This window comes from Clinocottus analis, unplaced genomic scaffold (genome assembly GCF_023055335.1).
Source record: "Clinocottus analis isolate CAN_PGR_092001 unplaced genomic scaffold, fCliAna1.0.p SCAF_20, whole genome shotgun sequence".
In the NCBI taxonomy this organism is placed as follows: Eukaryota; Metazoa; Chordata; class Actinopteri; order Perciformes; family Cottidae; genus Clinocottus; species Clinocottus analis.
This window is the reverse complement of record NW_027175932.1, coordinates 13,544,852-13,558,785: the sequence shown is the minus strand read 5'-3', so window position 1 is coordinate 13,558,785 and position 13,934 is coordinate 13,544,852. Positions and strand designations below refer to the sequence as shown.

Here is a 13,934-nt window from a genome sequence, read left to right as displayed (position 1 = left end):
ATAGACTAGATCATTGTGCCGGAGGGTTAAAAAAAAACAAATAACGATCAAAAAGGTGTGTCAGAAGTTGCCACATGTGCTTTATAGCTAACATCTCTGTCATTCCCCGAGTGATGCTGCTCTCTGTTTGGTGCCACACTCGTCTCTGTGTTGATCAGACATCAACATCTCTGAACGAGATCCACAGGAGGAAATCTAACACGGCCTGTGACGGTTAAAGTGACTGCAGCAGAGCTGGAGCCCCATAAACAAAACCACAGCAGAGTAACACGGATATAAGATGCACGACTAAAACAAACAGCATCACAGTGCAAGAAATGTGGCTCTGAACTCCATTGGGCACAAGCCTCCACACCTCAAATACACCGCAGCTATCAATGTCCGTCCCGACGCGTCAACACCTTGTTTGCTTATCACAAGCCGGAATATTTTTATTTTTTTTAAATAAGTGATAATTGCACGTGTTCCCAATCAGGCTGTAAACCAAGTGCGATCTAGAAAGCAGTCTAAAGAAGGCAGATTACTTCAGGAGACATGCTTTGTATCAGCATCAGTCATACAGCATGAATGGCTGGGAAGAGATGACCTCATATTGCAAGAACATCTTTTTTTTCCTTCTTTTTTTGAAGGAAAATAAGTTTCTGACACTTTATACCAAATTAGAAATAAGTTTCTTTCCCATCTTTGTGAGACTTGCGGTTAAACTGACGACGGGAGCGCGCCACTGCGTGAATGAACAGGTGTAAAGTGGGTCAGGTGCGCGCGCGGAGCCCCAGACGCCGCTGCGCTCTTACCCGCGCCGCTCTGGAGGAGTACGGGTCCTCGAATAGATTCCAGATCACCGGCTGCCACTTCCTCCACAGGCCGGCGCTGCCGTCGGCCGCCACGTCCTCGATGCCGAGCCTCTTGGCCACCTCGTCGTCATCCTCCCCGTTGTCCACGTTGAGCTCGAACACGTCCAGCGCCTCCTCCGCGTCCCGGTGCTGCCGGTAAGTCATCCAGCAGCAGGGCTCCACGTCCGTCTCATCGATGCCCCAGAAGGAGAGCTCCTCCTCGAACAGAGGTCCGCACACATCCGCCGGGCAGTGGAGCTTCCCGGTGCGGTAGTAGTTGAGCACGTAGGCGAAGACGCCCGGGTGGCGGTCGAAGAAGTACTCGTTGGTCCGCGCGTTGTACTCGATGAAGCCGGGCACTTGTTGCAGTTGATCCAGCACGGAGTCGATGTCCGAGTCGGAGGCGAGCAGGGCCAGGCGCGTCCCCGGCAGAGTCTTCAGGGTGCTTTTGTAGGTTTCGTGCCTGGTGCCCCCGACGTTGAGGATTATCCTCTCGTTGTCGTCAAACTTGCCCATCGCTCTGTATCAGACATGACTTGATGGAAAGCGGGGGAAGTTGGCGAGTGCAGTCCGGAGGCGACGGCGAGCCCGACGCGCGCGCGCGCGCACACCCACAGTCCTGTTTCAGAGAGGCTCCGGGATCTTGGCCGCGGTGCGCAGCATCCCAGCGATCTCACTCCTCCTCCGACGCTTTTTTTTGTGTGGCTATTTTGGGGGGCCGAGCAGGACGTCCATCGTCTGCGGAGGAGGGAAGGGTTTCAGGTAGAGGCGGGGGTCGTTGACGTTGGAGCCCCTCACACAAACACACACACACACACACACAGCCGGGGAGTCGGGAGTGTTGAGGGGTCTCAACCGATGGCTCCGACCAGACTGCGCCGCTGCGCCGCGTTGCGCGTCCCTGCCCCTCTCCAAGACGCACAGCCGCTCTCCGGCGCGTCGAGCGCGTTACTCAGCGAGCAGAGTAACGCGACGCCAGAGGAACAGGCTCCCCGTTACACGTGCTGTCGGGCTCTCAGCTGTTTCGGGTGTCTCTCTGCCGCGAGGGGAGGAGAAGTTGGCTTCGGGGGAAACGAATCAGAGCTCATCTCCTTGTCACAGAGCAGACGCAGCATCAGCACCGCGAGGAGAGGAAGGCTCTCCTCGCGCGAAGCCGATCAGCAAACTAACTTTGGCTGCTGAAGTCACATTGTTCTTTTTAAACTGAACACTTCTTTGTTAAAAAAAATAACAAACTGGGTTCACAGAGGAACTATTTTTGTTTTGCTTTTTTAATTCAAGCCTCATCCTTCAACAGGTCGTTTTATGACATCATTGCCTTCCTTTGTTTTCATGCTCAGACTGTTGCAGTGGGTTGTGATTACTTCATGGTAATCTATTACCTCTGCATTTATTCTCATCGAGGCTCATGGATGTCCAACACACACACACACACACACACACACACACACACAGGGGAACAGCCCTGCCTCGTGTTTCAGCGTTAACATCCTCTACATGTGTGCACAGATCCCCCTCATGCCTGCAGCATCATGGTACACGTGACCTGTGCTCCTCTGACTTCATCCGTCGCCAGTAGAGGTGAAGTATCTGAGTCGGTGTATTGATCCGGCAGCAGACAGAAAAGGATCCCGGCAATTGTTTTGATGATAAATGAATGAAGCGTCTCTCAACAACAACACAAACAGGAACAAATGCTGTGGCAGCACATGATGGAACACATGTAATACAAGTCAATCATTTCAGAAGTTGAGCAAAAATCGAGTAGGATGTCACAGGAATTCACAAATAAAAGTCAACTTATTTTCTACATCTCACGCGAGACAAAGACGCTCCGTTGTCTTCTGCAGCTCGCGTCTCGTGGCAGATCCACTCCGGTCTAACAGGTCGATCGGCACAGGTATGTTCACTCCCCTCATTTTACTTTTATGCGTCTCTCCGTGCCTCAAACCAGAACCTGCTTTACAAGAGGAGGAGACGTGGAGGAGACGTGGAGGAGACGTGGAGGCGACGTGGAGGAGACGTGGAGGAGACGTGGACGGAGCCGCTGCGCCTGCCGTCAAACGGCGCGTTGTCACGGAGGCTCCAGCGGCGCGCGAGCGAAACGTGTCAGGTTACAAAAGGTCACGCTGTGCACCTGCACGCATCTGCTCTCGTGATACGAGTCAGCTGGCAGCCAGCGCTCAGGGAGTGAGTCACTGATGGTGATGGAGGATGAAGCAGCTGCTGCCGGTGAGATGTCAGCGCTCTGAACCAACGCAATGCCCCATTAATACAATACTTATAGGAATCATCGTAGGGGAGGCCACGGCAGCACTACTGCGAATAGAGGCAGGCAGTGCCTTTGTTGCAGTAATAGCTTACGGAGGTTGTAGTAGAGTTATGACATCATTATGTAGCAGCTTCATTGAGTTGGTTTGGGCCCGCAGAAAAGTTGACATTTGACATTAAATCCAGATTTAGTTTTTATCCTGACATTTTAGTTGTTAACTGATGAAGTTAGACACCGAGGTTCTCAATCAGTCTGTTTGCAGGGTCACATGCTTACGTTACCGCTCTCTCTTTCCTCCCAACACAGATATAAGACTTAATGTCAGTTCACAAATGTGATAGAGAGAGAGAGAAATGCAACAAAAAACAACTCGATCTGGGCACTCTCCTCTGGCACCGGCCCGCCACTCAGTCTCTGCTCTCTGCAGTGAACGAGGAGGAAAGAGTGACATCGAAAGAAAATCTAAGCTCAATCCAGGAGGAGACGCAGCAGGCAGCTCGCCTGTAATTACATGCATCATTATTCCCACGATGTAAGGCCGCTTTGTAAAACCACGACCTCAATTACTCGTCTCGATCCAATCTGCCGGGGAATCTTTTATTTCTGGGTTTGAAGATGAATTTCAGTGAAGAAGAAAAAACAACATTTGGCCGGACTTGAGATGGACACTGCTGACATAGTTTGGTCCGAGTTATAATGGCTCTTTAAACTGGATTAATTGGGCCTTAACAAGACGAGGGATTCGGTCAAAAATGCCTGTCGGAAGAAAGTAATTGGTCAGAAAAGCAATTAGCCGACAGGCTCGCAGGTTATACGGAGCCTCGTCTGAGAGATTGTTTCAACATGTGGAGCTGCCAATACCTGCTTCTCTTGTGGTGAGCGTGTGACGCTCCTGCAGTTCAGCACTGAGACAGAGAGCTGCAGAGAGCTCACTCAGGTTTATATATATATATATATATATATATATATATATATATATATATATATATATATATATATATATATATATATATATAATAAAATAATAAAGAATAGAATGGGTACACCACCAGTATCTATAAAAACTGGCAAATGACTCATTAATTAATGAATGTACAAAATCAACATCAATGAATACCACTGTGAAATATCAACATGTCATATTTCCTCTGTGTGCAATAATGTGAACACAACCCTTTAGTTAAGTGGTATCTTATTTGTGTTGTTGTTGTGTTTTGGTTGATGTATTTATTATACCTGTACTGTTTGATTTATCCGGACGGCTCCTGCTGCTCGGTCCACTTTGCTGCTGTAATACTGCAAATGTACCCGCTGTGGGAATAATAAAGGATATTATTATCTTATTCAATATACAGTGCTGGGAGTTGCTGCAGTGTGTGTGTTGTTGACCCATTAGATGTAGTCATAGTTGCAGACTCTATACTTACATTGTCCAATCAATCAACATTATGTTCAGTATACTGAGTGACTGCAGTTATTTGGCTTAGAGTCTAGACTGTGGTCCACTAAGGCGTAGAGGAGTACGGTCAGCGATGCACCTGAGCCGACGAGTCCCTGACATCATTTATACTTTCAACTATACCATACTTTTGTTTCCGAACAGGGTCGAGCTCACAGGAAGCATCACGGCTCACCGGTCCATCTGGGTCAAACACAGGATGAGGAAACTTTCAAATTGGGAGTATTTGAATGTTCTGCTAACAGGTGGTGAAGCCTTGGGGACTATAGAGGGTCAAGGCGGCCCTGCCTATAAGCATCCATCCTTATGCTGACCAACACCAGAAGCGAATAGCCTTCATTCCCCTCCCTGTGGTCTCTTCACTAAAAATAGAGCCGCCATATTGTTGATCTTTGTCGGGAACTGGAGAGTGAAAAAAAAGGAAAGCCGTGGTCTTTGGCCAGTTCCTTTTTTCCCAAGTAGAGCCACAGGATCGCCCCAGAGGGGCTGCAGGCGGGATGGGCGGCCTTGGCTGGTTCAAATTCAGGTTCACACGTGCATCAATCACAAATGCAAGAATGGGGCATGATGGGATTGTGTCCAATGTTTCACAAGTTCAGGGTTTTATGAGGGAAAAAAGCATGTTGCAGTGTCTTGTTCTATTGTACAGCCACAAAATGCTCAACATAAATATCTGATCTCGTTCACAGTAAGGACGAGAAGCTGGAACTAAGAAAAAATTGGACAAAATGCCTTTTGGCCAAGATCTACCAGTTAATGATTGTATCCTAATTAATGAGACGATGATTAACACTCTTGAAATGCTTTTCCTTTGACAGTTCTTCAGCGCAGTGGCCGTGTCAGAGAGAGGCAGGGAGCGCTTCCTGCCCTTTCAGGCTGAACTTTCTGCACAGACTGTCTGCTGGGTTTATATCTGATGAAGCACAATACCTCCGCCTCCCTCCCAGAGCTCTGACAACACAATCCTGCTGACATGGAAGACATCCAGGGAGCAAAAGGACAGCTCACTGTCTGAAACTTAACATATATTTGAAATGCCGCTTCAAATAATGACAACGAAATTGGAAACGCTCACATGCTGAGATCTTATTTCTGTAACGGCAAGAAGGCGATGTGACGCCATGCGAAGGCCCTCTGTGCTGTTTGAAATACCTTCTAGGGAAGACTGACAGCCATCCTACAAATGAGTACAGAAAGATGGACGTCTCACTTCCAGTTATGATCCATGTCACATAACTACACATTTGTTGGAAAAGGGCACACGAGGAAGACTCACAAGAGATGGGTCAAATCAAAGAAAGGTCAAGGCAGCAGAGGTCCAGACATCCTGACTTGTAGTCGTTGGTATGAGGCACAACGCTCAACCCTACATTTACCACAATGCCCTGCAATGGACTCTTTTCTTTAGACTCACGCACACCAGAAGAGCGCCCGGCTTTAAGCTTTGACCCCAGATTTGTAACTCCAAGGTTTGATCACAAGGTGAAATTTGACAGAGTTGGACATTGACCCCAAAACAATTCCCCCCATAGACTTATATTGGAAAAACAGACATTTCATATATCAGCAGATTTTTTAAAATGTTTTTGGGGTTGAAACAACTTCAAAGTACAAACAGTAGAATAGCACTATATATAGACGCTGCACATATAAAATGTAAAATGTGATGTGAAATCATTGACGCATTGAGTTATCGTGTTCATACTCGAGATTGAAAGAAAGCGTGACGCGCTACGAGTGGGACAACACTGAGATCAGAGTTCCTCAAAGAACCAGCGCGGTTGCATGCATATAGTCTGACACATTTTTCATTTGTGTATATGGACAAAAAAAGGGAGAAATTTTTCTACGAAAACAGATCAAACCAGTTGGACGACTCTTCTCCAATTCACCCTGCTTCATTCTCTAACATTTAAATCTGATTTGATGTGATCGAGGCGACTTACCCATCAGTGTTTGGGGGATAACTTTGGGTTTGAGTCCATCGCATGAGCAATTACTGCAGTTAACAATTACAGCCGAGTCATCAGACTCATCAAAGAGCTCGTAATAGCTTGAATAAGCATATAGAGCTCTACTGAGCTCCCGTTAAACATGTCTGTCATTACACATAAAAACACCTTAACAACCCTTGAGAATGTTTTTTTTTTTTTTGTGGTGTTATTAGAAGTCCACTTTTGCCCCGTAGGGAGTGGTGGAGAGAATTGGGGTGTTTTTGTAGCTCTGCTGGCTCTGCTGCAAACACATTTAGCCCCAGTCCCAACCACGGTGTAGGAATTAAAAAAACACATTACCCTGCTAACCACAAGCCCTTGGATGGAATTAGGTAGACGTCCCAGTGGAAGACAATTGAACTGATTAAATGTTGCTTTTCTAATTGAGAGAGCCGAGCTAATTTGCGATAAATCCCAGATCGTTTCCACGGCTGCATGAGGGAAATGAATTAATAAACTATGTATGTCTAATTATAAGTTATGAGGAGTGATGGGGGGGGGGGGGGGGGTGTTACTTTAGAGAAGCTAGAAAATATTTACATTTTGTGGAATTAATTGGGAGGGGAAATTCACTGTTGATTGCGCGCCATTTTATGTTTTTCTCGTCCTAAATAAATCTATTTTTGTATTTCAACATAATGAATGAAAAGTGAGTGTGTATAAGTCGTGTCTTATGAATAATGTGCGTTAGCCAGCCAGTGCACATTGTTGGACCTCTCTTACCTCATTGCCTGGGCCTCAACTGTGTACCTGTGGCGCCACCTGCAGGACACAGAGGGGGCGGCAACACCTTCAGACTGAAACGTGTGCAGGATCAAACGCTGGAGCCGACCGGGAACCTGCAGATGCAAACAAGAGGTGTCAGTATCCAGATGGAAAATAATGACAGTAACTCTTAAGAATATTTAACAATGTTCTGAGAGAACATACACCTGGGGGCACATTGCCTCGGTGGAGCCCGTGAAGACTTTCACTACACGTCCTTCTGCAATAACGTGAGAAACATTGACCCGTAAGAGCGGGAACGCCACGTGCGGGATTGAGAACAATGGCTCAGTTCTGGTAACGTGACGATACGATTGTCCCTGTAAGCAAGCGCTCAACACCAGTCCTCTTGGTCGAATAGATTCAGCCACCATTAATGTTGCTACACCTGAGCTTTTGGTCTGTTTTGCGTACGTGACCGTGTTAAATAGGATTCAGCTGTCAATTATAATATAGATACATACACATACACAAACATATAGCTTATATAGTGTCGTGTTTGGTCGCAACAGGCTACCTAGCTGTCCAACAGACAGAAAAGAGAGGTTAGCAGCTAGCTTAGCTTGTGAATATTGGAGACTTGCGTGAGCTAGCTAAACCTCAGAAGTTTTTGGGGAGCTAATATAGCTAAAATAATATACTCTTATGGACTTACATTTATCAGGTGTCCAGGGACAGACCTCCAAATGAATGCTAATGCTGCTAAGTATCTGCTTGGTGTATAAATAAGCAACTGTCTTCTTCTTCTTGCCAGGAATGCTACATACACTATAATTATAATTAACATTGCCAAGTCTACATCTTGTGAGCAGCGTTACACACCTACAGGTTTCCAAACCTTCTGGTTTCCCTACTTGTATGTTGTGTTCACTCAACAGCTGCGGCGGTTGTCTGTGTCGGTCACCAGATTCGTTACACATGCTGGAGATCTTCAAGCCACATTTCATATCCTTTACGATGATTATAATTGTATAAGTGAGCGCTACATCACAACCACGTATGAAGAAATACATTTAAGAAAATATATATACAGGAAGTCTTATCCATGTTGTGATCTCAGGGTTATCTCAACGCAGCACCAACGCCAACCTGAACAGTGGTCTTATTAATTGAAAACACCAACAACAGTACCTTTATTTGTCATTTTATTTTCTTCCGAGTTCCCTTAATCAAGCCCCACATGAAACACACAACATTCAACAGAGAAATGTAACTAGAGGATGCATAAAAGGGGAGAGAGAGTGGTACAAAACATTTTACAAAATAAATTAAGGCAAATATTCGTGGATCCTAAGATGTGGCAAGATTTGAGAAATCAGGAAACCGGTGAGGATATGAAACCAACCACAACATCCTGAGGTCAAACACAGCATCCCTGATAAGGCAATGACCTGTGGGCTTCACAATACAAATTCATACTTGGCTCTTATATTATGAAACAATAACAGTGATACTTCATGGAGCATCTTATTTAGGAAAACATGACTAAACATTTATTCCATCAACATTTGGGCTACTACTATGTACGTCCTCTTCTGTAACAGACCGGGACATGTGATGCTAAAGCCAGACATACTGACATGGGCCATAATTCATTACTGGCTATAAAATGACCTCCGCACATTGACAACAAGGTTTCTTTTCATTTTCTTTTTTAAAATCAGGAACTAAATGTTTTCATTGCACTTGAATATTTAGAGAAGCACCCTGATACAACCGAAAAACAAACAAAACGAAAAAGCCTCCGCCCCCTTCACAGTGGCCTCTCACAATTAAGAAACAACTTCAATATAAGGCAAAGTGATAACCGATTGCTTTCTGCAACATTAGCGTCCAACAAACATCCCAAAACAAATGATTTTAAAAAGTAATATAACCGTAGAAAATGTTAGAGTTAAAGTCTCTCTGGTTGATAAAATGACCTTTGACCTCTTGAATAAATAAATACAAACCGCATGCAGTCTCAAAATGCAGACAATAAAAAATGATTTTCAAAAAACAAACAGAGCATGCAGTTATGTCTCGATGTATAGACGGCATGCCGCGAGCCAAACTTCTACAATGTACATTAGAATATTCTGCAGGTTAAGTCGGTCATCACATACAGCGATGACCCTCTACGATTAAAAACTAATTATGTATCAGTACGGATTAATAACATTATTTCAACATCCCCGCTAGAGGAGGCAGCGGCACAGGATGCTGCAGTTTGGATGCAACAAGCACAACGAAGAAGCCGAGTCTGTGGAGACTTCCATGCACACGTCCTGTGGCGTCGATCATGCTGGTTGCAGACGTTTTGTACCGATCGTGTTGGAAACGATGACCGACGACAGGAAAGCAAAGGAGATCCAGGCTCCATGTTCATGTCAGCACAAAGACTAAAACCTGTACAATGTGCGTTGCTGGGTTTGGCCAATCCTGACAGCCGGGGGATGATGTCCTAAAAGAAATCCACTACAAACTGCTATTTATAAACGCACAAAGTGTGGTGAGAAAGAGTTGCGTCAGACCGCGTGCACGTCTTTCTGTGAGGGTAATATGCATCCGTCATCTCTCACTGCTACAAATCAAGTTATTATCATGAGGATGAGTGACAACATTAAAAAAAGGAACAATTTAAATCAATGTGATGGGAAACATGACAAATACAGATGCATCTATACGGGGAACAAGAGCTCATGAAGTGTGAGGAGGAGGGATGCCATTCACCGTAGCATGGCGGGTTTGTGCAGGATGTCCCGCGGCGATTCTCTCAAACCAATCAGCGGCCTGCGGTGTTGTAGTGCGGTACCAGGCAGTGGAGATGCGGCTTGAGTGCACAGCCAGCGCATCCGAGTGAACGCTATCAACGCGGCTGCCGTTAAAGCCTCAGTGCTCCAACAAACCCATCACTCGTGGCCGTCGAGGGGAGATGTTGGCGCCGTGTGTTCCACACACACAAAGTCTGTGCTGGTTCCTCGGGGACAGGATAAGAGAACCGCATGTGTTTGCTGTTGGCGATCTTCCCTTGTGAGGTTATAAGGAAATCTTTATGTGTATATGATTTGTTGGGGTGACTATGCAGACGTCTTTTTGGAATGAAAGCCTTTCAGGTAATAAATATCAATAGTACTCTGTCACATGTCTGTACAGTGCAGAGTGACTTCAGTCAGGCCTGTTGCGTCGCCTGAGGCCGGACGCCAGCTGCTCCGCTCCAACCTCCTCAATGTTCGTCTCATACGAGTTCTCTAGCGAAGGCATGAGCTCAGAGCCCTCCAACCCTTCATCCCCCTCCACATTCCCATCTTCCTCCTCTTCCTCGTCTGACCCCTGTGGCACGAGCTCCTTCATCTCTTCTCCTTCTGCTGCGGCTTCATCTTCTGCTTCAGAGTGCTTCCGGTAGACTCTCTCAGCCTCCGCTGTCCCCGGAGAGGTCTGCTCGTCCGCCACAGAAGCTTCCGCGGCCGAGGCGTCGCCGGCTCCGAGCGACTCGATGAGGTCGTCCAGGTTGCGCTCGCAGGTTGCCTCTGAAAACACAAGCGACGCAACAGTGAAGACACAGCGCAGCTTTAAAGAGGAGCCGGACACAAACAAATTAAAAGGACGGTTCGGTTGAGAAGTGTGGTTCCTCTCCATGGTCAGGGTTTTACTCTACAAAAGACAGAGGCTCTTTATCAATGCCAAGTACAGACTTGTGTACTTAACCCTGCCCTTCTTCTAACTGAAACTCTGAGACCAAAGCTTGCTGATTAGATCCTCCCAAACCAAATGATATTTCATGCTTAACTGCTATGGAGACAGCTGATGATTTCAAAAGGTCCTGCCGAGATGAAGCTGTTGACGAGGCTTACAGCCCAGTTCAAATTCTGCTTATCAAAAACATATTGTGTCTGATGTTTTCATTGTATCTGCTTTACACATGCAGTCAGTCATCAGACACCGCTGTGAGGTTGTGTTCTGAACTTTTTCCAAATTAGACTGCCAGCAATTCAAATCACATGCAAAACACTTTCATTGTTATATATATATATGTTGCGTCTCAATGTGGCTTCTCGACTTTAATTTCAAATGCGTGGTTTGTCACTAACCCGGCGCGGCCGCAGCATGCAGCAGGGCTTTATCTTCTAGATCTTTTTTATCTAGCCTGAAGTTCGCCGTTCAGGTCTTCGTTGGGGGAAAAAACACACCCTCAGTTAGCACACTGCGTGTACACATGCTAACATTGGAGGTGTGTGATTTCTGAGCCAACAGGTAACAGTGTGAAAAGTAGTTCCTGAGAAAACAGGCAACAGGGCAGCCGGTCAGCCCACCGTTCAGGGGAGGACAGTCCATTCCCCTCTTCTTCATCAGGAACCGGATGGTCTGGAGTTGAGACATGATCTCGTTCTTTTGCTCCTGGGCCACCGACTTCACACTGATAAGAGAGAGAGGAGGAGAAAAAAAAGGGTGAAAACACATTCATCTCAAAGGAGCTCATCTGAGCATGAGGCAAACGCTGCTATTTAAGCGGAGGAGAAAAGCATCTGGAATAACTATTATGCTATTCATGGGGAAGGGGGGGGGGGACTGTGGAGAGGGTCTGGGGTTTTGATCCCTGGGATGGATGAATATATGGATATTTATTTTTTCCCCCTCATTGTGTTGACTTTTGCTGGACACCTCGAGCTTTGTGACTCAACCAGTGCAGTGCTTTACACTGGGGGGCAGCTAAAAGAAGAGAGGGACAGTTGAATTGGGACTCGTTTACACAAGGCGTGGCGGACACCACAGCACAGGAAAACCAACACGATCCCCACTCACCAGTTAGTGAGCGGGTCCAGCTGCGTGAGGATGGAATTGAGCATCCTCTCCGTCTGCGCCAGCCTTTGTTCCAGCTCGTTCAACTGGTTCTCTGCACGCAAAACACACACAGGGAACAGTAGAAATCCAATATGTGAATTGCTCACGATAACCAAATGTATATTTGCGTACGGATGGTTTCAGTTCTAGTCAAACAGAAACCACAGCTCATGCCATGCACACCTGCTTCCACAGACTTTTTGGCTCCCTTGGTAAATTTGTCTTTCTGTGCCTGGTCGTCTGCAGACTTGATCTGAGAGTCCGAAAAAAGAGAACAATGCGATGTGCATTTTGTCCCTCTTCAAAAAGTTGAAAATTATCTCAACGTACACGCCTTTACTTTACCTTTAAAAACTTGTAGGCTGCAAACACCCCGACTCCGATGGCGTAGAGCGGCATCAGCGTGAACACGTAGCCCTTGTTGCTGTTGGTCTTGTACTTGTCACTCTTCATCTCTTGCTCCATCAGCTTCTTCATCTGCTGCATGTTCTCGGCGGTCTGAGACGAGCCGGGCTCGTTCGGGTGGACGGGCTGACCCCTCACCGCGCCCGGGCCCGCCGCTACAAACACAACAAGGACTGTTATTAGCAATAGAAGATATGATAATGTTCCCCGTGATGTCTTTGACCTGTAGTAGCGCTATGGAGCTGTTTTGGGTCGTATAGACTGCGTGAAGGAGGTGGACGTAGTCACTGGGATGTCACCCACTGGTTGGTGGAATACTCGGCCTCCAGTTCTGCCTTTTGCCATGTTGTTTTTTTGCCACCGGAAGTGACATGAGAAGTTGGAGCTCAGTACAACCAAAAAAATCAAGAATATATTTTTAGGCAACCAAAATGTCACAAACAACACTGTAAAAGTGTGTGACGTCGTAGTTCGAAGACAAAAACACAACTCCCAGACCATACAACACTGTGGTAGCGACCTGCCAATCACACGATGAATCCCTGAAAGTGTGACACCTTGCGACAGACCCACACCTGGCAGAAAGGTAAATGCCATGCAAGATAAGAATATTCGAGATGGCTCTCTCTGTTTTAAAGAAAAGATACACCAGCTCTACTTCTTGAAGTAATTGTGCTGAGTTGCATGAAAGAGACAGACGGGAACCTTTGAAGACACCGACTCTGCTGCTACCCTGCATCACTTGCGCGGTGTTTTACGGTGCGCTGCGCCTTTAATGGATGCTCTTTAATGGCGCTGAACATACGCGCACAAACACACGTCGATGTGCGGCACATAAGCCCGGGCTGCAAACTGTGCATACGAGTCTTCTGTCGTGTTCTGAACTTGTTAGTCCACGCGACAGCTGGTGCAAAGCGGGGAGGGTAATGCGCTCGAGGCACACAAAAATGTCATGCACAGGGACCCGTACTGCCGTGTGTCCTCTCCCCTCTGCGACAAAAGTGAGCTTTCCTACCTTTTTTGGTGTAGCGGGGGTCAAATCTCGTTTCCTTCGCCCCCGTCCCGCCGCCGACGCCGAACATCCTGGGCAGCACGACGAAAGTGAAAAGCACGCCCGTGAACGCCAGGGCGACTTGTTGTGATGTTGACAAAACCATACTGTCGTGAGCGCAGCAAAGAGAAGAGAAACCGGCGCGAGACACTCGCCGAACAGGAGCAGCGCGAGGGCCGCCAACTACAAAGGGACGGAGGGGACAGCGCGCGCACACAGCGCAACAAAGTGACACCTGAGCCCGAAGTGGAGGCTGCTCTGCCAGAAACAGCTGCGCTCCCAGACTCTGCAATAACAGAGCCAGGATTTCCGGGAGAGGCCTTTTCAAAATAAA

General features: G+C 46.9%; 2 protein-coding genes across 3 annotated transcripts in view; both read right to left on the bottom strand.

Annotated features, from left to right (window-relative positions):
* Window positions 1-1,844, bottom strand: part of kcnc2 (potassium voltage-gated channel, Shaw-related subfamily, member 2) — a 70,907-nt gene extending 69,063 nt beyond the window's left edge. For both annotated transcript variants that reach the window (XM_068586438.1, XM_068586439.1), the window contains exon 1: window positions 795-1,844. In XM_068586438.1, coding sequence (XP_068442539.1) covers window positions 795-1,349 — 555 coding nt within the window. In that variant the 5' untranslated portion in view covers window positions 1,350-1,844. The remainder of the gene's footprint in view (window positions 1-794) is intronic.
* A 6,611-nt stretch (window positions 1,845-8,455) lies between these two features.
* On the bottom strand, window positions 8,456-13,875 carry si:ch73-278m9.1 (coiled-coil domain-containing protein 107). Its single transcript, XM_068586601.1, has 6 exons — window positions 13,565-13,875; window positions 12,490-12,704; window positions 12,328-12,397; window positions 12,106-12,196; window positions 11,616-11,719; window positions 8,456-10,832 (listed from the first exon to the last, which is right to left on the bottom strand). The coding sequence occupies exons 1-6, from the start codon at window positions 13,704-13,706 to the stop codon at window positions 10,471-10,473; spliced, it is 984 nt and encodes a 327-aa protein (XP_068442702.1). The 5' UTR covers window positions 13,707-13,875; the 3' UTR covers window positions 8,456-10,470.
* Window positions 13,876-13,934: the final 59 nt, after the last annotated feature.

Coding starts and splice junctions, on each gene's coding strand:
- si:ch73-278m9.1 (XM_068586601.1), bottom strand. CDS start 13,706: ATGGTTTTGTCAACATCACAACAAGTCGCCCTGGCGTTCACGGGCGTG. Junction 11,720..12,105: donor CTGGACCCGCTCACTAACTG/GTGAGTGGGGAT, acceptor CTCTCTTATCAG/TGTGAAGTCGGTGGCCCAGG. Junction 10,833..11,615: donor GGACTGTCCTCCCCTGAACG/GTGGGCTGACCG, acceptor TTGTGTTTTCAG/AGGCAACCTGCGAGCGCAAC.